The sequence below is a fragment of the Scomber japonicus genome, chromosome 6 (assembly GCF_027409825.1).
Source record: "Scomber japonicus isolate fScoJap1 chromosome 6, fScoJap1.pri, whole genome shotgun sequence".
NCBI lineage: Eukaryota > Metazoa > Chordata > Actinopteri > Scombriformes > Scombridae > Scomber > Scomber japonicus.
In genome coordinates this window covers 18,979,682-19,004,890 of record NC_070583.1, presented here as the reverse complement: position 1 = coordinate 19,004,890, position 25,209 = coordinate 18,979,682, and the positions used below count along the sequence as shown (strand labels likewise).

At 42.3% G+C, this 25,209-nt stretch overlaps 1 protein-coding gene across 2 annotated transcripts in view; it reads right to left on the bottom strand.

The window, feature by feature from the left end:
- Positions 1-1,834: 1,834 nt before the first annotated feature.
- cdon (cell adhesion associated, oncogene regulated) overlaps positions 1,835-25,209 on the bottom strand; it is a 34,847-nt gene continuing 11,472 nt past the window's right edge. Inside the window, exons 2-19 of one of the 2 annotated variants that reach the window (XM_053320544.1) lie at positions 20,734-20,872; positions 19,163-19,441; positions 18,492-18,638; positions 18,024-18,167; positions 17,648-17,938; positions 17,283-17,552; positions 13,888-14,168; positions 13,220-13,394; positions 11,891-12,016; positions 11,064-11,267; positions 10,283-10,464; positions 9,043-9,148; positions 7,031-7,153; positions 6,128-6,319; positions 4,890-5,185; positions 4,665-4,744; positions 3,223-3,479; positions 1,835-2,537 (exon numbers count right to left, since the gene is read on the bottom strand). In XM_053320544.1, the coding sequence (XP_053176519.1) occupies positions 2,383-2,537; positions 3,223-3,479; positions 4,665-4,744; positions 4,890-5,185; positions 6,128-6,319; positions 7,031-7,153; positions 9,043-9,148; positions 10,283-10,464; positions 11,064-11,267; positions 11,891-12,016; positions 13,220-13,394; positions 13,888-14,168; positions 17,283-17,552; positions 17,648-17,938; positions 18,024-18,167; positions 18,492-18,638; positions 19,163-19,441; positions 20,734-20,806 (3,381 nt within the window). In that variant the 5' untranslated portion in view covers positions 20,807-20,872 and the 3' untranslated portion in view covers positions 1,835-2,382. The remainder of the gene's footprint in view (positions 2,538-3,222; positions 3,480-4,664; positions 4,745-4,889; positions 5,186-6,127; positions 6,320-7,030; positions 7,154-9,042; positions 9,149-10,282; positions 10,465-11,063; positions 11,268-11,890; positions 12,017-13,219; positions 13,395-13,887; positions 14,169-17,282; positions 17,553-17,647; positions 17,939-18,023; positions 18,168-18,491; positions 18,639-19,162; positions 19,442-20,733; positions 20,873-25,209) is intronic. The other variant, XM_053320545.1, reaches the window with a different exon arrangement.

The window sequence follows — 25,209 nt, the reverse complement described above, 5'->3', positions numbered from 1 at the left end:
CCAGCTTCATTTCCTACCCCATTGTTTTGTTACTTTTCTTCCTAATGGCAGCGCGGGAATCATAACGAAGACTGGAACGAGCCGCTGCAAGGACAAGAAAACTTTAAAGGAAACTTAATGAGTGCAGAAAACACGCAATTCTTTCCATCACGCTGGGGCCTTGAGTCACAGACTGTTTTTGGATTCACACCTCAAAAACAATTTGTTTCTCGAGTCAGTGTACATCTAGAACACTACAAAGGGTTTCAAGGCTGAGTAACTCCTCACAAGAAAGGACCGGTTTCAGCTCAAGTCAGTTGAGCAAATGCCACCAGACTCTATCAAGACTAAAAATAACAGCCGGAAGAGGCAGCGCCATGCCTCAGCAGCAGGCGAGTAAATCCGTGTGCCAGGAATATCCCATATACCAACAGGGAGGAGAGATGCCAGGCGAGCCAGCACTTGAGGACTGGCAAGCAGACTCTGGCACAAACACAGGCAGACAGGCACCAGGCATGGGAAGCCTGCACTACAGCCATCCTCATTGAAGCAAGGCCAGCACTGTCATCTACCCGCTGCAATCATATCAAGTCAAATCTGCCAGCACAACATGGAGATTACTTTAAAACCAATAGAGGGTTTAAGCCTTTAGAGATGGGGTTGGTTTGGCCAACGTAGACTGAAACCTGAGGAGAGAATATTCCAACCGTTTTATGAATGAGTTATCAGCGGTACGTTCATACATCAGGATCATCACAGTGACATTTCCGCTCAGCTTCTCTCCTGTTCTTCTAATAGGCTCACTCTGTTCTTTACAGCAAGATATTAAAGATACACCAGGTAAATTTGCATGTGGGCAGCTCCAACTAGCAACTTTAAAAAAGAATAAAATCAACCTTTAGGACCCAGAAATCATTGAATATGATCTCAGTAAACTCAGACAAATTGTCATTTTTACCAAGCAGTATGTGGCTGCTTAAAGGGTCAGTACACCTAAACCATAAAGAAACAAATTGTCCCTCTCAGTCCAAATTAGTACATAATCATGATAGCTTTAATTTTAAGTTACTGACATTTCTGCTGTCAACTACAAACAACAGTGGTGAACAAAATACTATTTGTGCTGCAATAGTATTTTATCTTCCCATAAGCTGTACCCATTTTTTACTTCTTCTTTGATGGTACAATGAAATTAAACCATCAGCATGACTAGATTTCACTATGGACTATGTTTTTCTTGTATTCGGGTAAACATATCCTTTAATATTGATGATGCAAAATTGATGAGGGAGTGTAAAGTTTTCTCTGAATGCTTGTGATGCTGCTAGATTTAGCTTGAACACTTCCTGTATGGGGGACATTTGCATCATGTAAGACACATAAGACACCAGAATTGTACCTGGTCAGATAAATGTCATCTGTATGATCTCCAACTAGAAAGGATGGGAAAGTATTCTGTGTTTACAAGCATTACGGGAATATTTAACATATGAAGGTGTGTGTATGTGTGTGTGTGGGCTACTTGCACTTAACAATTCGGTTTTAATGTAACTACTCCACTTCTCCAACAGATTGGGGCCAGTAGGTCAACATGCTCTCAAAGCAACGGTCCATTTTGAGTAAAGTAATGAGCTATCAAGTATTCACTGAAGCAAAGAGCAGCAGCCTTAATCTGAACAGTGAAGAGAGTGTTCACCCCATTCAGGGGTCACTGCAGTGGAACAGCCCATCAGAGAGCCACATCAAAGACCTGCCAGAAATATTGATGGGTTTGGACCAAAGCTGGGAAGTTTAACTCTGGCAATCATTCATCAGGCATGAAGGGGGGAAGAAAGAATATTGAAAATAAGTTGTTGTTTACTCTTCCATATCTTCTCTTTATATTATTACAAAATTTTACACAGACAATTGCTAATCTCCACGCTCGAGTGGAACACAGAGGGGACAAAACAACAAAAAATAAAAAGTATTTCTCATCCAAAAGGCATAAATAATATAAAAGACAACTTTTTTCTTTAAAACAGATACATTCATATGAAATAATATTTTACTACTACAAAAAATAAATAAGTCATCTAAAGAGTCTTTGATCTTTTATGAGGGTCTTCCCTCCAATGGGATACAGTCTCTGTCTTTGAGCAACGCTCCCTTTTCTCTTTGTGTTTCTCTCCATCTGGCTTTGCTCTCAGTCTCTTGTAGTCGCTCTCTTTTCCCATGACACTCATCTCGGCTCAGTCCATTGACAGTTTTGTTTCCTTGTCACCGTAACATGCAGTGTCTCTGACTATCACATCGCTGGCCCTCTTCCTTCCTCTGTGATATTATTCCACCACTGTCTCTCATCCAGTCCCTCTTCCCTAAATCTTCACACTGCGGGAGAGTGTGTTTGTGTGTGGGCCGCCTTCAGACCTCCTGGGGGCCGGGCTGGATCAGCTCTCCTGCCAGGCTGCTGGTGGAGATCCACCCAGGCTTTTCGTCACAGTCCAAGTCTGGCAGGCCAAGACTCTCCCAACACACCATAGGCCCCTCTGTGTCCACGCACTCCAGCTCCTCCTCAGCTGCACAGAGGGAGGGAGAGGGAGAGAGCAGAGAGTCTTTGGTTTATTCTTCACATTAAAAAAGACAAGTACAGGTTCTGTAGCGGCCCACAGTGTAATTTGTGGTGATGCTGCATTGTTTGTCTGTATACAACCTGAGGGTTGGTAGTGATGTAAAAACATACTCGAAAGGCAGAGTTCAATTTCCCAGTAGTACAACCACGAGGGTCTGGAAGTACTTTTTTTTTTTACTTTATCCACGTGGAATTAGTTTCTTATCTCTAATGTCTTAAAGCAATAGTTTGACATTTTGGGGAATATGGTTATTTGTTCTCTTGCAAAGATAGATACCACTCTCATATCTGTTTGGTATATATGAAGCTATAGCCAGAAGCCTTTTAGCTTAGCTTAGCACAAAGACTGGAATAGGGGGGAAACAGCTATCCTGGCTAGAACTTTAAAAAATGCACAAAAAAACAACCATAGCAGTTTTCAAAGGTTATGTGTCGGATGTTCTCTTGGCTACGAGAGATGTCTTGTGGAAAGATGAATGCAGAATTTAATGTTTTTTGCGATAACCTATGTATGCTTTATAACTGAGAGAAGTGAGAAAACAGCAGAAGGAGAATAGAAGGAGGAAAAAAAAGTTGAGGGGGAGACAAAAGGGAAAATACTTGGAAAGCTTCTGTGGGCATTTGTGTCTCACCAGTGTTGTCTGCTGGACAGTTTTCATTGTTCCCGATCAGACAGCAAGAATGCTGTGAGGGCGAAGACTCCCCGTTCTCGTCTGGGTGGTACCCTGGGTCGGCCTCCTGGTCACTAGAGTGGCTGTCGGGGCCGTAGCACTGCGACGAAACCTGGCCCAGAGGCACCATCTCCAGTCCGTCCTGCTGGCAGGACGCCACACGATGCATTAGAGGCAGAGTCCCGCTGGAGAAAGTGCCATTGGTCTTGTTGTAACATCTGCACAGAGACAGAGGGAGATGGAAAGAGAAGTGAGACACGTTCATTTATAAGGTGACCATTTGACAACCCTCAGCGGTGCTTCACATATCACTGGGTTATTCCTCTCTCCAAATATCTGTGGGTTTTCTGCCAGACACAGAAAATCCTTGTGTTAATACCCCTAACAGTGCACAAAACAATGACAGCTCTAACATAACTGGAACACTCTGTGCACAGCTGCAAAGAACGTTTTCAACAGTTGAACCGGAGATTAAAGGTCCAGTCTAACTGCTTCTAAATAACTGACACATTGTGGTTTTTGCCTCTCCAGTGAACTTCTCCAATGCAGACAGTTGCATGCAGCGAATTTCACCGCGTTTCCTTGAACCCAGCGTCCCTCTATCGGTGCATGATTGGATTGTGACCACACCTCCTCTCTTCCCAGCAGCCGGAGGTAAATAAATACGGGGCTCATTAGGTCTGCTGGCTGGGTGCACACAGAGTAAACTGTGATGCTGGGGACCCTTGAGTACATAAACAGGACTAGCAGGAGGGGAAATGTGTGTGTGTGTGTGTGTGTGTGTGTGTGTGTGTGTGTGTGTGTGTGTGTGTGTGTGTGTGTGTGTGTGTGTGTGTGTGTGTGTGTGTGTGTGTGTGTGTGTGTGTGTGTGTGTGTGTGTGTGTGTGTGTGTGTGTGTGTGTGTGTGTGTGTGTGTGTTTGGAGCAAGAAGAGATCTTTGAAGTTGTGAGGTCACGAGAAAAAGAGGAACAGATTACAAAATATGAGCGATGCTAAGATTTAAGCCAGCATTTCATTGTAGCATCCATAAAATTCATCAAATTTAAACAAACAAAAAAACCCCAACCATCCAGATTAAAATAAGCAGTTTTTATTTATCCAGATTTTATGTTCCCACAAAAATATTAAAGTGGTTGTGTTTCCTGTTGTAAGAAGACACTGATTACTATAAATGAGGTGCTCTTGTGACAAACACAGCTAAAAAAAGCTTCCAGTAATAGAAATCAAACTGTGAAATATGCACTAGAATAAAAAAAAGTAAGAAGCTTCAATTTTCATCCAGATTTTCGTTCCAAATTCCAATTTTATACCCATTTAAAAGAATTAGATAATGAGTCCTAGGTGTCAGCAGCAAATCAAAGACATTCATTAACAGATGGTTGGAAAAAGACTTCTTCTCTTACCTGTTATTGTTGCAGAGGTTCTGACAGCTCATACAGTCAGATGACTCTGTTTGGGGAAGAGCTGTGTACATGCCTCCACCCTGACAAGAGAATACCAACACTAGATTTAGCCAAACTAAACTGAATTTGCACCTTTAATACTTCTAAAGCATGAGTAAAATGATGAATTTGACACCCAGCCTCTACATTTGGGTTACTTTATGGTGTCTGGATTTATGGACTCACGTTATGGTGGTGGTGGGGGTGGGAGTGCTCGCAGTCCCTGGTGCTGTGAGGCAGGGTGCCATCGTGGCTGTGTGGGTGGCCAGGTGAGAACAGGCCGCTGGAGCCATTGAGCAGTGCCAAGCCATTGGGGAGCTTGTGGTGGAGGTGGTGGCACCCCTGGGGTAACATGGGGCCACTATGCCCATAGCCTCCGTGGACGCTACCATTGATGCGGCTGGTGCCAGGCAGCGTGGTGTACTCGAGAACATGGCCGTTCATCTCTGCTGGCTGGTACAGGTAGCCGGGAGGGTCGTACTCTACAGCAGAGAGAGAGAGAGAGAGACAGAGAGAGAGAGAGAGAGAAGGAGGAGGTGACGGAGAGTCAGAGACCAGCCAAGAGTATTGTCTCGTCTACAGTCATAAAGGAACAATTTTTTACAAAACATGAAAAATAAACCTCTAATCAACTAATCTGAGAACAGACCAAAATCGGTCTGTAAGAACACAAGAAATTAAAATATGAAACTATTTCTGTTTATATATTGGCCTAATTAAAATACCCTAAATATAAGTATTCCCTTTTCACACTTAACCATATACAGGATATGAAATAAGTGTATATTTAGCATCAAAAGGGCATTTTTAAAGTTTTTTGGTCTTTTTTGTCATAGAGCAAAAGGACAAATATCTACATTTGTCAGATTATTTGTCATCTTTATCTTTATCAGATATTTTGTCATTGATATCGACTATTTGAAAGACTGCTTGGGTTAAGACAATGTTAAACGCTATATTCTTTAAGTGGTAGAAAGCAGAAAGTGTCATTTTATTATTAGAACTAAAACTCGGGTATCAAACTACCATTAAGGTTTAAACATTTTCAGCCCTACGTATAGTTCAGTTCACTCTGAAAAGTCAGCACTTGTAACTCAATCTCCACTTTTAAGCAACAACAAAAAAAAACACCTATTTACAGATCCAACAGGTCTGGTAAAGCATCCATCCAGCAATGGCAAATACTTTTGCAAGTGCTGTGGGATCCATATATACACTATGATCACTTGGACTATGCTGCACACGCTGTCTTGGGGCCAACTATCATTATATATGAGACCGGAGGTGCTGGTGCTAAACTCATTGAACTGCAGTACAACTTGGAATGAACACTGCATATGTTGTATTCAAATTCTCACGGTTTAAAGCAGAAACTTTATATTTTCGGTTTTCGATGCCAGCTTTGACTTTGCCTACAAACTCACTGTGCATATTGTTCTGCTGCCGATTCCTCCACAGACACATGGCAATAAATGCCAGCAGGATGAGCACCATCACTCCTAAAACACAGCCCACAATCAGGTACAGCAGTCCTCCAGGAGGGCTGGGGGGCTCCTGTGGGTGGGGGCCAGGTGGAGTGATGGGGTACTGGCTAGGCGACCCTGGAGGTTGACGTGCTGCAGCAGAGGAGGAAAGAAGACATGAGGAACAGCTTTTTACCCACAAGAGAAGACAAAAATAACACAGGCCCTGTTCACACCTGGCATTAACACGCGTCTCGGGTGATCCGATCACAAGTAGACAGTCCACACCTGGCATTAGTATAAGTCTCCACATGCGTCTCGAGTGACCACTTGTGATTGGATCTCACTTCCTTGCTCTATATGCAAATAAACATACATAATTTCTGTTTTCTGTACTTAGTCTGCTTTAAATTTAAGAATATTGTCGGAGCATCCATTTTCTGCCTATTGTTGTGGCTTCTTGTCGTTTCACTTTATTTAGGATCACTTTAATATGACGCCTACTTACACAGAGGACTCCAGTTAAGAAGGCGGTCTTTCAATATGGTCCAGAACACATTCACATACTCACTGCTAAAACAATGTGGTTATAACTCCCTCCAATAGTGGTCTGAGCGATCAAATATCAACGTGTACCCAAGACGCATTTTAATGCCAGGTGTGAACACAGCTACAGTACTAAACTACAAAATGGGTGTCATTGTTCTTGGTCTCATAAAATACAGCAACATATATGTGTTGTAATTGTGGTGATCATACCCATCATTAAAGTTATGCCCTTCACAGAAACATGTCTGAACTTCTGATGGAGTTGAGATTTGATGGATGTGTGAGTCATTTAATGTGCAGTTTGTGTTTTCTTACCTCTGGTCTCACGGATCATGACGTTGCTGTATTCGCTCTCTCCTCCATCGTTATAGCACTGCATCTTGATGTCGTAGGAGGTCTCGGGCTGGAGATGTCCAATAAGGTGCGAGGTTTTTCCACCTGAGAAGAGAAGAAAACAGGAATAAAAGGTGAGACTTCACTTCCTCTACAGGCCGGTGACTCACGTTGTTTTAAATCCTGTGTAAACTTCCAGTCAGTATTATCTTCATTCCCCTCCATCTCTTTATGTTTCACACCATTGTGGAGGTCATGTTCTTTCATGCTCTCTTTCTCTCTTTCACCTCCTTCCCTCTGTCATTGCTTGAACCCCCCCCCCCCCCCCGAAAACCACCACCCTCCTCCTCTCCTAATCTGTCAGTCCCACGAGGGCTCAGACAGTTGCTTTACTCTAGACAAGCTCCATATATGGCAGCTTCATGTTTGTCCTGGCTCTCTTCCAGTATTCACACACACACACACACACACACACACACACACACACACACACACACCGCTGCACTACCACACACAATCACACGACTACATGCTCTGAAATCACAGATGATACGACAATCTCTGACATGGAAATGCTACATTTCCAACAAATGAGGCTGAAATAAGCTTTTTGCTGAGTTTGGTTTAATATAAGGTATAATAAATCACTGCATATGTTCTACCTTTGCCTTCACCTTTGTAGATTTGAACTCTTGTAAGTGGGAATAATAAAAGAAACTTGCTGCTACAGCTAAATATACTCAGTATGTAGCAGATGTTTAATACAGAAATAAACAACACTTTAAGCTCCAGTGTGTGTTCAATCACAGATTTTAAGTAAAAGACGACTGAGAGGAAACAGACTTTCAGCAGCCAATTTAAATGTGTCCATAACACAGTATTTAAGACTGCTGAATACTTAAAGTTGGTGCTGGATGGTTTGTCAGATTCTTAGCACTGAACACTGACTGTATATAAACTTTATATTAAATATTTATATAGTCTATGCCTTAAACCTGTTTTAGGCAAAGTTCATGTATATCTACTTGTGTTAAGACATTCATGATGGGAGGGCGCTGTTTGTAAAAAACGTATTATTCCTTAAAAGGTATTGAAAAAGTATTATATTGGTATTGAAACTAATGTATTTTATTCACAAAAAAACTCCAAAAGACATCCAGTAAGTATTGATTTTGTGTTTTGAGAGAAAAAACTAAAAACATCTGGACATCTTTAAAATTATTGTCAAGTCAAACATTTTTGTAAAATGAGACAATCATGTACAAAAAAGTAATGGAGTCTATGTTTTTTTTCGTCACTGTGTCCTTTGATACTAGGGGGGATCATTTGGAATCTATTAAATAAGTGGCTTTAATGGGACCGCAGGTAAATTTAGTCTAGGTTCTGTATAACAGCATTTAAAAGATTCAATATCAATTGGAAGAAGGTTGTAGCTATATACTGGAGTACATTAAATGCTGTTGAAACATTGGCTATATGTAAAAAAATAAAATAACTGCATACATCCCAGTTTTACCATAGATTTCTTAGACAAATGACCAAATCATTGCTCACTGTGTGCCTAGTCCCAGCATACATTATTCCCCGTCAGTGACGAGCCCCTGTAAAACCAGACCTTCGGATGTTAAAGAGTTGGGCGGAGTGAAAAGACGTCCCTCCTTCCCTTCCTGTACCAGCCTCGACTGTTAGCATTCCACGCAGCAACCTGAGCCCCGCTCCTCTGCCTGCTCTCATATTTCAACTCTGGGCCATTAGCTGCCAACCATTTATTAAAAACAGATTTTAGAGAGCCTCGCTGCCTAGGGACAGCACTCTCAATAAATCAAACAGCACAAATGCCTCTCTTCACTACACCCTACTCTTGACACTGAGTATCCATTACCCTCCCAACATCAGGGACAGGATGGGAGGCTGTCGACAAATACTCCACACCACATCATCCATACGCTAAATCTGTGCTGAAAACAGACATCAAAATTAGCGTTTCCACTCACCTTCCACCACATCCCTTTTGTAATCGCTGTCATTGTCGCTGTCTGTGGGCCGGTAGTAAATGTAGAAGCCTTGGATGGGAGTGTTGTTGTTACTTGAGGGACTATACTGGAAGGGGATGGAAAAAAAGATTACGTTAGACTACAACAATCTGGTGGGCAATTACTACACAAAGGCAAGAAACTTTCCAGAAACTAATGGCAGACCCATGCTATCAGCAGATGTACAGTTCACCGAGCGAAATCCTGATTGCACTGTCTGTCTGAAGTTCAGGAGATAATAAGACTGACTGTCTGAGGTTAAGTAAATGTGGAGAACTATCTGCATCCATCTGTAGCTCAAACTGTTGTTAGGAGGACAAACAGCTTTGAAGAAAGCAGAATCAAAACGCATACACATAGGGCCTCTTAATCTCTGTTGGAGGAGAGCTCTAATCAGTCCAGCTGCTCAATTAAAGGTCTGAATGAGTCTCCACTGCCAAAGAACCACCAGCCAGCCACTAAAATGCCCAATTAGTTTTTCAAATTTTTCAGACACCAGCTGGTCCCATTGCAAAGTACAATTCTTAGTACTTCAATTCTTAAGTAAGGTACTTGTACTTTCCGTGTCATGCTACTTTGTTTGTTTACCCCACAGCTGCAAATTTGACACGTGGTGTTTGGACAGGAGTCAGATTGAAGCCTCAAAAATGAGGACTTGGGACTTGACTTAGACTCACAGCTGTGAGATGTGACTTGAAAGCGAGCTGAAAGAAAAAACAAAACATTCAAGTCTCAAAATTTTGACCTTATATAATCTGATCAGTCAGGTTTTAAACAAACCAACAGTTTAGCCAAATTATCTAAAACACTTTGTTTTGAGTTAAATGGAGGTAATTGCGCCCAAAACATAAGTAATAATCCTTTGATGCACAGAAAAAATGTGAAGCAAAATAGTAGAATTATTTTAATAATACGTTTGTATGATTATTTCTAACAATGTTCATATTTGTCTTTTTAGATTGCTTTTTATGTGTGTGGATGAATTCTCTACATGCACTTCTGTTTGCTAGCTTGCTTTCCTCAAATTGCACCTACCAGACTTTGATTTAGTAATGCTGGAGCTTTTCTGAGATCCCATTAATTAACTTGGTGAACAAAATGTTATAATGCCTGATAAGAAGGAGGAGAAACAGCTTTGAAGACAGCAGCAAACTATGAAAAAGAGGCACAACTGGATGTCATGCGTCTCTGGTGTACTTACAGTCCAGCGCAGCTTGATCTGCGTGTCGCTCGAGGCCTCGGTGAATGTGATGTGAGGTCCGACCACGGGGCGGTCCGCGATACGAGGGCTGGCTTGTGGCACCTGGTATAGCTTCGAGGGAATGCTGTGAGGACTCTCACCGTACAGGTTCATGGCTACGACACGAAACTTGTAGGTGGAGCCTGGGAGAGGGATAAGACGAAAAAGACAATGTTATAGAGAGGAGCTGAGCAGGTGTTGTTGTGGTTGTATGTTTCTTATAATTAATGTTATTGTTATAACTTAGTTGCAGTTGAAAGCTGCTCAAGTCTATATAAATCCTTGTTGCTTTGCTCATGTGCAGCAATGAATTTGTTTAGTTCACCTGTATTATTTTATCTTATTACAGGTTTTTATCTACAGTGTATTTTGTCTACTTTTTGCAAATATTTTGATGGTAACCAGGCTGCAAAACAACTGTGGTGATCCAAAGTAAAGTCTCAAAAAGGCCTCTGTTCATATCATTATCTATGTCGATGAAATATAAGCCGGATGAATGTTTCACTCTCATAAGTAATGATGCTGAACTCGGACTGACTTATCAAAATAGAAAAATAAAAGACAACAATGATAAGCAAACTTTAAGTCTAGTCTTACAGCATCAAATGGTAATTTTACATCTGTGTTTTTTTTCCAATTTTATTTTATTACTGGGGGGAAGGAACAAGAATCTCTTATCAGAGCAGAAGAGTCATGCTTCACTGAACTGTAGAGGAAAGATCTGAACTATGTGGAAGCTCACCGGGCTCCAGATTGCGAACTTCCACAGACAGCTTCAGTGGTGAGATATTATCCGCAGCCACTATCCACTCTGCACTGCGGCCCCGCCGGTACTCGACACGGAAAGCCGTGATCGGCGAGCCGCCGTTGGCTCTCGGGATCCAGGTAACATAAACCGAACTTTCTGTCGCCATGGAGATGGTGGGGCGATCAGGAGCCTCGGGTACTGAGACAGAAACAAATAAAAAACAGTGTTTAAATTGTGAAGAACTAAAATCACAATGCAACGAGAACTGGCAAACATCACTGCATCCAAATTCATATAAGGATAGGACAAGTCAGCAGAGAAAGAAAGAAAGAAAAAAAAGAAGGAAAAATACACATCACAGTGAAGCAGCATGGCGTGTAGGAATGTGTACTTACTGCCTGGGCTCTTAGCCACATAGTTAGAGAGGGCAGGAGAGAGCAAGAGAGAGAAAGGTTAGTGAAAAGACTAATGTGAATTCAAAGTAGGCCTTCTTGTTACGCATCCACACAAACACATTTAGATCTGACCCCAAAGCGTCAAGTGTACAATCTCACAGCTTTCTGCTTACAACATCTTTCATTCAAACAGTCATTACAGAGTGTCAACTGTCATTTCACTGTTTGTACTCCCAAGACATAAAGAAACAAAGCAGACCACTTCTAAACATTGAGCTGTGAAACACTCAACACAGTCTGGTCATCCACTCGGTAATACCTACACGACAGAAAGCCTAATAGCGTCTTAAGAAACATCCTGCAATCATCGAGTGCAGCAGCAAAACAGGAGTCCACAGAAAGCTAAACGAATGCGTCCACCCCTACCTCTGTTACCTCTGTCATGTATGACGACTCCAAAGTGTGTGTTGGGGGTTTTGTCCTCCGGAGCTTTGGGGGGCATTGAGACGACGGGAGGCTTGGAGGGATTCTTGTTGGAGGAGGTGCTCTTCTCTAAAAAGGGGAAAAAAGAAAAAAGGTGGGTGTAAGAAAACGAGGTCCAACAGGTCTTCAGGGATATCACTTCCACCAAAAGCACACGGAGCAGCTCCGGATCTTGCCTCTGAAATCTAAAATTTCGTCCTGGTTTCCGGAGCTGTTCTCGTTTTATCAGGGTGGGTCTCAGCTTTCCACTTCACAGCTCTGCAGCTACACTGTGTTGTTGTTCGGATTAGTGTGTGAGTGTCTAATTTAAGTTTTCAGTAGCCCGACAAGCATATGAAACCACTGTTTTAACAGATTGATTCTTAACTACAAATTAAAGAAGAATAATTTAGTAGTTGATGCTTTTTAAACAGGCCACTGAAGACACAAAAGTAACATCTTCTTTACATAGTAATTCATTGTTTGTGTGTGGGTGGGTGGTATTTACCACCAGAATTATATTCCTGGTAGTGAGGAGGATTTGAAACGAACATCATGTAGAGAGATACATTTTACTGAGAATACCACGCCTTTTTGGGGACAGTTCTTAGGGTGGTAGCAGTGCTCTGGTGTTCCCAGCTGCAGCTGGACATAAGAGCCTGCTTTTGGACTGGTTGGCATTTTTTGGTAAAAGGCCTGGATTCTGTGAACCATCCTTGGGCTACAATCATATCCGTGGTTCCTGGCTGTATTTTACATTTTATTTCTGACCTAGGAACATTTTTTTAACCCTACTGCGGTATAGCATTATTGTTAGTTTTTAGAACATTTGCGGTTGTTCTTATTTTTATTTGTCTCAAAAAAACCTAAAAAAACTAAAAAAAACTGCTTCCAGTCATTCAGTTTAATTTGCTTCTGCTTCAGTAAGAAGACTCAAAAAAAGCACTGTACTTAGCATTTTTTCAACTCTCATGAGACTATTATCAATGGAGAAAGCGATGTGTGTTTCTGCTTCTTCTCCAATAAATATCTTCCTGAATGTCTGTTGAATGTCAGACTGAAATGTTGAGTCCAAAACAGACCAAAATCTGACATTTATTGTTGATTTTTTTAGGCAGCTGAAATTTTTTCCTGTGTTGGAAAAGGTGTTAAAGTGGTTTTCTTCCATTGGTCAGTCATGACAAGAAACACTAACCAGCCTAATGCGCACAGGAATGCAAAGTACACAAATATCTGTTGTTTTAACAGTGTTTAAATGTGGATTTTTCGTTACAAGCCAGTGGTCGCACAAACCTTTGCCAGTGCGAAAAGTGAGCATTGCTGGCTGGCCCTCGCCTGCTGAACTCCGAGCCACCATCAGCACTTCATAGAGACTTGAGGACTCCAGCTCTGACAGCCGCAGGGTCTTCTCACTGCCAGGAACACGAACTGTGTACCAGCTCCCCACCACTGTTCCCATTTCATCGACCTGACACACACACACACACACACACACACACATACAGACAAATACAAACACGTGACTTAAAATGACAAAGAGCAAAATCGAATCATCTGGCGGTATAAATCCCCCGCACTTCCATTCAAGCCTGAATAACAACAGGGAACGGCCTCCGAAACAATGCCTGTGAGATTTCTGTCATAATTTCCAACTGCAGCTAAACTGGAGTCCTGCTGCCAGCAAAGTCTTAGCTGGTATTGCTGCAGTTTTATAGTCAGAGTGAGCTTATTACTGAAGCAAACACAGGGTTTTAAAGCGGAAATGACCAACCTTTTCAGTCCAGGTCCTGGTCATACCTTTTTTATTTTAATGCACAAATTACAGCAAAACACTTCAGGGAAAAGTGATGTACTTGCGGTAACACTAAAATCTGTCTTTAAGTAGAGGGTAGTAAGGGTGACAATAGGCAGAGCAGCTCATAACTTTCCCCTTAGTTTACTGACAGTTCATCTCAACTCACCTTACGGTACTTTACAAAATAGGCATTGATCGGACTTCCTCCATCACGCCCCGCCCTCCACTCCAGGTCATACATATCAGGTTTGTGAGTCTGAGGCGGGCTGATGATGATAGGCGCCTCTGGAGTGGGACGGTCACTGCTGCGGTCGACGGGCAGGTTGAGTGTGTCGTGGACGCCTTCCTGCTCAGTTAGGAAGCGCTCATGGCCCTCGTCGCTCTGCATGGGGTGGAGCGATGGTGAAGCCTCCAGCATCACACCGCTGGTGGAGCTTACTAGTTGATCTGTCAGGGGGAGAAAAGACGATACACAGTATGTTTAATAAAGCTGTAATAAAAACTAACTGTGACTGAATTAGATTCCTTGATTACTTTTTAGGTATTCAGGTTTCACCGGTCGTTAATGAAGGTTTTAACTGAAAATACAACAAACAGACATAAAGCAGCTTTTATACAAGCAAATTTATTTGTCTAAAAATCTCTAACATGATGAATAAGTATGTCTAGATGGAGCTATGAAATCAGACAGCAGACAGCAGGATCTAATTGTATATGGTGACATTTAATTGACCATGCAAATAAAACTAATTAACTTTTGGGAGTATCAACCCATCACATTTACTTAGTACTGCAGCTCCACACTGCATATACTCATGTTTTAGTATGCAGTATATTGTGCCACTATAAATTGTTCCACTCCTAAATATATCTCAGTGAGGTGGCACTACATGTCCACAGAGGATACACCAACACTGGAAAGTTTTACATTTGGAACAAGCCCTATTAAAAAAAATCTACATAAAATAACAAGAAAATCTGGATATCTGCAGCACCATACAATCACGCTTTGTTTGTTTTTTTTCATTAAATCTTTGCCAGAGCCAGAGCAGTCCACCTGGGCAAATTATGCAAGCTGTGAGCCTCGTTATGGCTGACACTGTTTTGGCAGAGCTCGTGGTGGAATTTTTTCACAGACGTTTGGAGGAGCGCTGAGCACAGCCTAGGTGAGCAGGGACCTCTCAACTCTGAGCCACACCACTGAGGTCAGAGAGCACCATGACAGTGAATAAGTAGGACAAAGCAGCAAGGCTTACCAAAAAAACACAGTGCAAGGAACTGAGTCCACTTTTGGGCAGGTTTTATTTGTGTGTGTGTGCGGCACTGGTTCATTTTGTAAAAACAATCAGGCCCAGAGCTGGTAACACTAGGCCTGATCCTGGGACTGTGGCCAGCTGCCACACATTCCACACACCAACCATTAAAATACCGGAGAGAATCAGACCCCAGCATTACATCCAGTCCTACACACTCTCCCGCTCTGTCCCTCACTCTGCCCTGCACCACTCTCGCCTCTCCACGGCTCTGAGTCATGGCTTCACGGCGGCCGGGGCTCCTCCTTCACCACACTGAGATATGAGAGGAGGCAATTAAGGCCACGGGCAGCATTTTCACCATCTGATGGAGGGGAGTGATATATCTTTATTGAGTAAGTGCTACTACACCTGGACAGAAATATGCTGCCAGGCCCTTCCCAGAAAAAAAGCTCAGTCCATTAGTGAAGAACACCTGGGAGTAAATGGGATAGTAAATCACAAAGGATTACTGGCAGAGATGAGAGCATCAGTTTGGACTGAGCTCAACTCACTTAAGGACTTGGATGTATTTTTTATAGACATCAGAAGATCTCCTTTCTATTAGGGTTGTGGCGAAGAGGTAGCAGTTGCAATTAAGACTATTATTAATGATTACTTTGATTATAAATTTAAGTTATCAGTTGTTTTGTCAATTAATCACATAATTTGGTTTATAAATATCAGGAATATGTGAAAAAAGGCCTATGACAATTTCCAGAAGGTGCACACAGTGATTTTTTTTAAATTGCTTGTCCAAAACCCGAAATATCAAATATAAAGTGATTTAAAAACAGAAAAAAGCAAGAAATATTAGAAGTTCAGAAGATAAAACTACAGAATAATTGGCTTTGTTGCTTGATAAATTACTTAAATAATAAGTACAATTGTTGAATAGTTTTCATTAAATCAGCTGATGAAATATCAACTCCAGCACTAGTCTTGGCCAACCTAGTAGACCCGCTATCTGGAAACTGGAGAGCACAGTAAGTGCTAATGGGAATGACAGGAAGAAGGACACCACACCACATCTCCCCTGTGGCACATTCAACTAAACTGATGAAAGCAGGTGGTTGTCACAGTGATGGAAACAATGATACCAAAACACTAAAAGCGAGCATATTTCAGATTGCTTTTCCTGTGACTAATTACAACAACAGAAAACACACACTGGCAACACCATTTACTTTAAACGCATCAGGCATTTGATAAGCTCCGGTACCTGGTACCCAAAAAACAACCCAACACAAACTGACCTCCGAGTGTTTATCTCTGCCGGGTATATCCCTCTTATCAGCTTCACATAAGTTTTTTGTGCATAAATGGGGTCTGGATAAATCCCATCCTTCTTCCTGTGGTCTGTTGAGGAGCAAATGTTTTGCAGTGAACCCGCCCAATCCTGTCTGATTTGTACTCCCTATGTACCGCATGTAGTTGTATAAATCATTCTGCAGATAGAGGGGCGAGTTGAGTAATGGGGCCCTCGTATAGAGGGGAGGCTTGGAGGGGGGAGAGAGAGAGAGAGTCATGGTGGAGGGGAGGGGGGTTTGTGATGTGTTAATAAATAAAAGGCAGTTGTGTATGATGTTGACAGCTGGGTGGTCTGGTCCTCGTCATAACCCTTCACGGCTACTCCTTACATTCCAGCGTCCGGGGGCTTATCCCCGACGGCGTGCACAAAGCTCACTCTCACACTCAAGCTCAGTTCAAGGCTCAGGAGGAGGGTGGCCTTGGCCAAGCCTCTCCTACTGGCCCTCAGAAAAACACACACACATACACACTTACACTCACAGTGCAAGGACTCCCTACAGATACTGTATGTGCAGGCCTACAGAGATCCCGCCTGGTAAGATGCCTTAACCATAGGACTTAACCCTTTCCATTACCATTACCAAGAATTTCTGTAACAATTTATATTCATGTCACCTCTCTAGAGCTGCTTCCTTTGGTATCAGCTGTCGTTGTACAAACTCACAATGAGGAAATGTCTTGTCCAAACCCACAGGACAAGTTTTTAGTCATGATTTGAAAGTGTTACAAAGTGTCACGCAACACTGTATCCAGTGTTATATTGTTTTGAGGGGAAAGTGTAATAAGGAGAGCAGTTGGTTTGAGGAAGTTTTAAAAAAAATCATAAATAATATATATTTAGGTTTTGGATTGTTGATTTGATAAAACAAGCTATTAAAAGATGTCAATTTCAGTTCTATTTTCTTACATTTTATAGACTGCATGTTCAATCATTATAACATGACTGATAGAGGCATACCTGATTGCACTGTAAGCACTCCGAATGACTGTGCCGAGCTAATTCCATTGTCCAGTACACACTGATACACGCCATCATCCTGCGGTGTCACTTCTGTGATAACAAGTGAGGACCCGAAGATCTGAAATCGGTGTGATGGGGTGATGGGATCAGCATTGAACATCCAGGTGATGTTTGGGGAGGGGTTTCCTCTTGATATGCAGGTAAAACGTGTGGAAGAGGCGGGAGAGACATGCTGGTTGGTCAGGCCCTCCACGACAGACACAGGTTCTATAGAGGGAGGGATGGAAGAGCCACTTAAATTTTAATGTCTCTGTTGCATAAAGTCTAAACACAAAAAACACTATTTCTTATCCTTTTCTTACCAAGAACATTCACAGTATAGTTGGCACTCATCACAGTTCCTCTCTCAGTCTCAGCAGCACAGGTATAACTTCCTTCATCAGCCCTCGTCACCGTAACAAAGACAAGGTTGTTGTGCTGTCGTTGGTGAGAAGGCCCCAGTGTGAATGTCTTGCCATTCTTAAACCATGTAGCCGCTGGTGCAGGGCTACCAGACACGATACACTCCAATGTGAGCGGCTGTGACTGCTGCAGCAACATGGTCACGGGGGTGGTGGGGTAAACTATCTGCACAGGTGGGGAAGTATCTGAATCTATCCAAAAAAATAATAAGGTGTGTTAGCAAAAATAATAGAAAAAGCAAGGAGAGATACTTCAATTAAATGTCATCTGACTTACATTTGACTGAGAGTTTGGTACCATGAGGCTGCATCACGGTTTCCCCGGTAACAGGGTTGTACGCACCACATTTATACATGCCTTGGTGCTGGGCTGAAACAGAGATAATCTGGAGGTTCCCAGATGGAAGAACTAGGTAGTCATCTGAAAAGAGAAGGAGAAAGCAGCTTCAGTGGTAGCACAATATTTTATCCAAAAGGGGTGAGCAGTATAAGTGAATTCTTCAAACATGGTGCATATTATATACTGTATGGACATTAATATATTTTGTGAAGAAGGATATTCTCTGGAAAATCAAATAAATGTCAAATCCAGGAATGAAATGTGCTAATACAACATGAGATATGAACGATATTAACAGTAAAGCATGTCTTACAGCATGTATCGTCATATCTAGAGAAATTATTTGAAAAAAACGTAAGAAAAAACTTTTACATTTATACTCTGGTTTCTGGTTTAAAAACATACCTGTTGAAACTTCTATCCGCTCCCCTCGTACCCTTAGCCGAGGCAGGGCTGGAGGGACACTGTGCGGTAGAGGACACTCTATAAGGACAGTGCTGCCTTCCTGCACTGATAATGACCGCCGTCGGCCATCTTCATATTCTGATATTTCTGCAAGGACAAAGAAAAAGAAAAGGAAAAGTCTTTAAGTTAAACTCAATTTCTATGCAGAATATTGGAGTTTTAATATGTGCAGAGAATCAGCGCAGGCCCGAACAAAGGCGAATAGTGCTACTTGGGTCATGATGTTTGTGTTGGATCACTGGGTTTGTTTATTGTTGGAGTGAGTGATTCTACTCATGTCTGATACAGCTCCAGATCAGGGTCAACCCCTTAGTGTAGTGTCCAACGGCAAGCAGCATCCCAGCAGGAACATAACACACTACACAGGAAAGCCCAAGGCTCATTAAGGATACCGGTCGAGAGGCATCTGGAAGGGTGCCCGAGTAAAATACTCCTACTGCTTCCTTCCCTCCGCCACTCAGCAGCAGGCAGCTGAGGACAGCCATTCTTTTAAGTGTTGCACACTCACAAAATGGCCTTCCTTTTCTCAAAGCAACTCCCTTTCTTTCTTTCCCCGGTCGCTTTGAAGTGAGCAGAAGTATGAACAAAAGGGTAATTCTCTACATCCGTACCTGCTATGGCCACACGTGCATGGCGGCTGGCAATAGCCGGCCCGTGGTCTAAGCGTGCCACACAATGATAGACACCGGTGTGGATGGGCTTAAGAGAGGAGATGGTGAGGGAACCTCCATTCATCTCCATGCCGGGCAGGGTGTCAGGGTCCAGGGGAAGACCTCTGAAGCGCCAGGAAATCGCTGCAGATGGAGGACTTGCTGAGCAGCGCAGACGAGCAACAGAGCCATGACTCTGAACCAAGGAGGTGGGCTCAGAGCGGAAAGAGAGATATTGAGCTGATAAGGAAACAAAAGGGGAGAAAAAAAACAGGTTAAGAATGTTGAATAAGTATTGTTGTGGTCATTGGTCAATAAACTCAAATCACATAAGACTACATTCTCATTGACCTCTACTGCTTTCAAAACATGCAGATAGATTTGCCTGCACCTTAATTCAAGAAAGCTGAACAGAAATTCATTTGTGGTGCTCAAAGAAATCTGATATTTCAAAACCTGGACAGCTTAATCTAACTCTATGTACTATGTGTTACAGTAAGTGAGAAACACACGTTTGGGGGCTTTTTTGTATTTTGGGTGAACCGAACTGAGGCTTTTGTTGTTTTTGCCATACAAATTGAAAAGATATATCATATATATATATATATATATATATATATGATATATATATATATATATATGATATATATATATATGATATATATATATATATGATATATATATATATATATATGATATATATATATATATATGATATATATATATATATATATATGATATATATATATATGATATATATATATATATATATATATATATATGATATATATATATATGATATATATATATATATATATATATATATATATATATATATATATATATATATATATATATATATATATATATATATATATATATATATATATATATATGAAACTATGCCATTAATGCAAACATCATTTTCCTTTCTCTTAATAAAAGCTTAAATAGCCTTTGCTTTGCTGCCATTATGGCTATCATAGTAACTATCTGTTTCTTTACCTTTCTGCTGAGCAAACCTACCAAACACTGATGTAAGAACTGTATAATAAGCCATGAGTAGGAAAAAACATATCAAATATCACAAGTTATGAATTTAAAGCTGTGATACTTGACTTTTGATACTAGAGGCTGAAGAACTTCACATCATGCCTTATCATAATGCAAATTATTACCGTAAAAGCTAATATTGTAGCAAAGTTTCCCATTACAGAACCAAGCAGACAAGCACATTTATTTGGAGTTATGCTTTGGTCTACATACTTAATCATGGATCCAATATTGACCCCGCTGTTACCTCACCGATTCTCACCTTACTATTTATCTCCCATTTGGTGCTGGGTAGGCAGTATACAGTGAATTTATCAGAGCTTGTTTGCTTGTTGAATAGAGCATGAAGGATACTTAAAAGCTGTTTGATAACTCCAACCAGTTCAGATATCATACAGCAACCTTCTAGGAAGTTATTTTAGGAAAACGGATTTCACCACTCCCATCCGTGTGACACTCAGAGTAGGACACCAACTTACATGAGCAGCTGATAAGCAGGGACTGGCTGAGACACAGCACAGTGGACAGGAGGACCCTTAGGCCACTGTCCATGGTGCACTTTGACCCCTGCCAGCAGCCGTGTTGCCCAGCACGCACGCCCTCGACTGTTCAACAAACCTGCAACACACAGAAGAGAGGGAGAAACACATCAAACCAGAACTCTGCACAGAAACATGACAGCATGGGCAAAGGACGAGAAAAAGAAAAATGATCAGGCAAAACAAGCCAGCGGGGGGATTTAAAAGGTGGACCTTAGTAGGAAAAATCTATTAGGTTCCAAATAAATCCTGCACGACAATCCTTCTAATCTTCACGACACATCCCCTTTACACACTCCTTGATCTCCATCTCCCACCCTCTCCTCTGACCCTCTCTTCTCACCCACTTCAGTGTCTAAACAGTAGCTGGAATGTCCAGCCTCTCTGCCACCCTGCCCCTCTCTCCCACTGGGCCGCTGAGGTCTCCCGCTAATGGAGGGCTGTAGAGTGACTGTCGCCTCACTCTTAATATCACTCTCTTGTCACACTGTGTTGCTTCCTCATAGGTTCACTGTAGCTTGAAGTGCAGGCCCAGACACACTCAGGGAGACAAGAGAAGAGCCAAAGGGAGAGACAGAAAAGGAGTGGAGGGCACGTAATTAGGAGCATTCCTCTATCCTTTTCAACCCGACCCCCTCCGATTGTGGCACCTCCTCCTCCTTTTTCTAAGAGTAATCCGGGCAGGCTTTGATCCCAGGTTCCTGGTTGGTAACCAGGGTTTGAGCCTGAGGCCGGAGGGACAATGGCCGTCCAGCTGTGATATTCACACTGGCGCTTCAGTGGCTCGCAGATGTTAGCGGAAGGGACGACCGGGGCTGAAGGGTGGGTCAAATTAAAAGGATGATGTCTGGGTGGGATCAGTGAAGTTGAACAGGTTTCTTACACTAGTTCTCTAATCTAGACATTGTTTCATCTGCTTGACAATCAAGCAGGTCAGTTTGTTTAGCCTCCCCTCAAGGTTGCAGCACGACTGCTGGGTCCCAGTGGATTACAGTTTGAGTAGAGCTACAATGACATTCAAGTCTCTAACAAAACTTTGAAAAGACAAAGTGGCCATCACAGTTTTTTAAGTATTTGTCCGACCAACAGTCCATAAGATATGTGACTTAAAATTATATAAAAGAGAGAAAAGCAGCAAATGTTGCCATATTTTGCGAAACACATGACACATACCTATCAATACATTCTCAAAATTATCACGGATTTATTTTCTGTTGATTGACAAACTGAGTTGCAGTTCCAGTACTAGTTTGGAAAGATGCTAGAAGCACATTTGTTCCTTTATGATCTTTCCACTGAAACACAGATGCTTTATTCATATCCTCATCCTCACTCTCTTCACCTTTTCTCTCTCTTTCCCTCTGATGGCATCCTGAGAAGAGGAGGAGAGAAGAGGCAGGAAATAATAAACTCTCCCAGCTTCTGGCTCACGCCCCCTTCTCACCCGAAGGTCAAAGGTCAGAGAAGAGCAGAGAGAGGATGAACCAGCGGGTGTCTGGTGGCCCTGGACCAGCCCCCCGAGGTCACCTCCGGCTCTCTCAGCTTCACACACACACACACACACACACACACACACACACACACACACACACACACACACACACACACACACACACACACACACACACACACACACACACACACACACACACACACACACACACACACACACACACACACACACACAGGTGTAAAAGTACTTAAAATAATAAAAAACGAGTTATGCTGCACACAACTGGAACAAACTACCAGCAGAACTGAAATCAGCCCCAACTGTGAATATTTTTAAATCCAGGTTAAAAACATTTCTCTTCTCCTGTGCTTATAATTGAGCTCTTTTAAAGCACTTTACATTTTAATCTTCCATTTGCACTCTATGTCCTTTTAAAGAAAATCATTATTTTATGCTACAGTACAACCTTATATTTAATGCTCTATTCTTCCTATTTTTCTGCACTTTGTTTTTATTTTTTATATTTTTATTACTATTAGTGGGGTGGGGTTTAATTGTATGTTTTAATGTTTGGTTTTATTTTTATTTCTCAAATTGCATGTTTTTATGTTTTTTGTTTCCAATTCTTACTGTTAAATGCTAGTTTTATGTAAAAGCACATTGAGTTGTCATTGTGTATGAAATGTGCTATATAAATAAAGCTGCCTTGCCTTGCCTAAAAATTCTTTCTCAGTAGCAACAATGTCAGACTGAACTGCTACTGTGAACAATCTGTAATGTGACTTTAGGATTAAACATACTATACTGTATACAGTTAGCCTGGGTATACCCATGCTCTCATTCAAGCGACATTCCAGTTCGCTCAGAAAGTTAGCATGGCCACCAAGACAAAATCTTCGCCTGAGATAGGGAACCAATCACAGAACGGGGAGGGGGGCTCAAGGCGATGACGACTGTAGAGCGACTCTGTTTACATCCAGCATGGTGGCCACGGATGTGCAGCAACTGTTCGAAGCAGCAATAGATTGTGTGCTAAATACATTGGAAGGCAAGTTCATAAAAAGGATGTGTTCACGCTGGTCCCTACAGGCTCTGATTGGTTGTAAGTTTTCCAGTAGCGTACAGAAGATGATTCGATGATCCCGCCTCAAATACGAGGAAAAGAACGGCTCCTCAATTGAGGTAGGGTCTGGCATTAGCCAGGCTAGTATACAGTATGTGTTGTACTGGCTGCATTACTCCAGTTTGAATGTGTGCAAGCTCATTCAGGCAGATCAAACCCACATCTTGCAGGCTAGCGTTTCTCCATCCCACGAGTCGCAACAGGCCCCGCACACTGCCCCCATGTCATCAGTGGAAACTATCTTTCTCTCTCTGCCGGAATAATGATATATAATTACAATAATAACAACACCGCTATAAAAATGCACAGCTAGGCACTGGTACATTGGCACACAGTGTGAGAAACCGGAGCTGATACAGTAACCGCTCTATCTACCTCACTCTCTTGCTCTTATTTTAACCCGTTACTTCCTCCCAGTGGGCGTAGCAGATGGGCACCGCAGCAGCGACTGGGTGCCCTTGTGTAAACACACACACAGCTGCCTATCTGGCCCATTGATCTGGCGCAACGAGGAAACACAGGGGCATCATTCCTCCCTCTTATCTGTTTGGCTTTCCTCTGACATCCGCCACCATGAAGCCACCTCAGTGGAGACAGACACTGTGAGGATATCTTGTATCCCTCATCACAGAGAATCGTCTTGATGCTGGCAGCATTGGCTGCATGGAAAGCCAAGCCCTGCTTCCTCCTGAGCAGACGCCCAGACAAAAGCTGGAGTGGCCCTTTGACAAAGGGGAAGTCCCTGTAAAATGAAGTCTGATCGGCCTGAGAGCCGTCTGCTCTGGTCCCATGTTGATCTGCAGCCAGCCAGCCCACTCCCTCACTGCTCTGCTCTCTTTATCCAAAACTCCAGACCATACTACTTAATGGAAGAAAAAAAGTCCTGCTCCAGATTTCCTCCTCCTGTCCAAAATCTGATCTTGTGTTACTCTGTTTTTACACTTAGGTTGTAGATGCAGGGCAATTTTCAAGGTCAACCAGCTATAAATTGAAGAGACATCTTGCACACAGACTCCGGACTGCTGAAAGCTGATATACAGGCACAGGGACAGTTTATGAAAATAAATGGGTCAGTGAGTTCAAGTGGAAAAGTTCATATTTCTTGGGTGGAGGGACTGAGCATGTATGTTTAGGAAATGTTTGACTGACACCTGGCTTAAGTGTGTGAAAGCAAACAAAAAAACAGCAGTCTACTTTTGGCAACTTGCATTTCTCAATTACTTAATTTTTATCTATACTCCCTTCCAGAAGAATTCATACTGTACTGTAGTGTCCTGAGACAGCACTTTTATTTATCCATCTTGGGAGTAATACAAAACTTGGACACAGGAATAGTCCCATCCATCCCCTCATAGGACAAGAGGGATTCCTGGTGATGACACAGAAGAAAATAAACACCCTGACAGGCTGCCCTCAGCGAAAGAAAAGAGGTTCAGGTTCTGAGGGGGGGTTTAGCACCTGCACGCCTTTTTGGAGTCCTTGGCAGGAACTACTTAAAGTCCCATCTGCCCCCATGTGGGGCTGGCCCATATCCCTGTCATATTGGGTAAACAGGGACAAAAGCAACGCGGTGGAGCATCAAAGACCTGGAGGGCATAGGAAGAACAGGTCACAACTGGTGCTGCTGACTGAGGCAGGGGCCTGGCCTCTCCGCTTCACAAGACTGCACAGCTGAATGAAAGCCAATGGCAAACATTGAGAAGCAGCTCCACTGCTGATCCGATAACAAGGGCCAATCCTGAGTGCTCTGGCAATCAATACTGGATTGGTGCAAATCCAGTAAATCTGAAAGGTTTATCTAGTTTTTTAAAAAATGAAACAAATAGATGGAACTGAATGC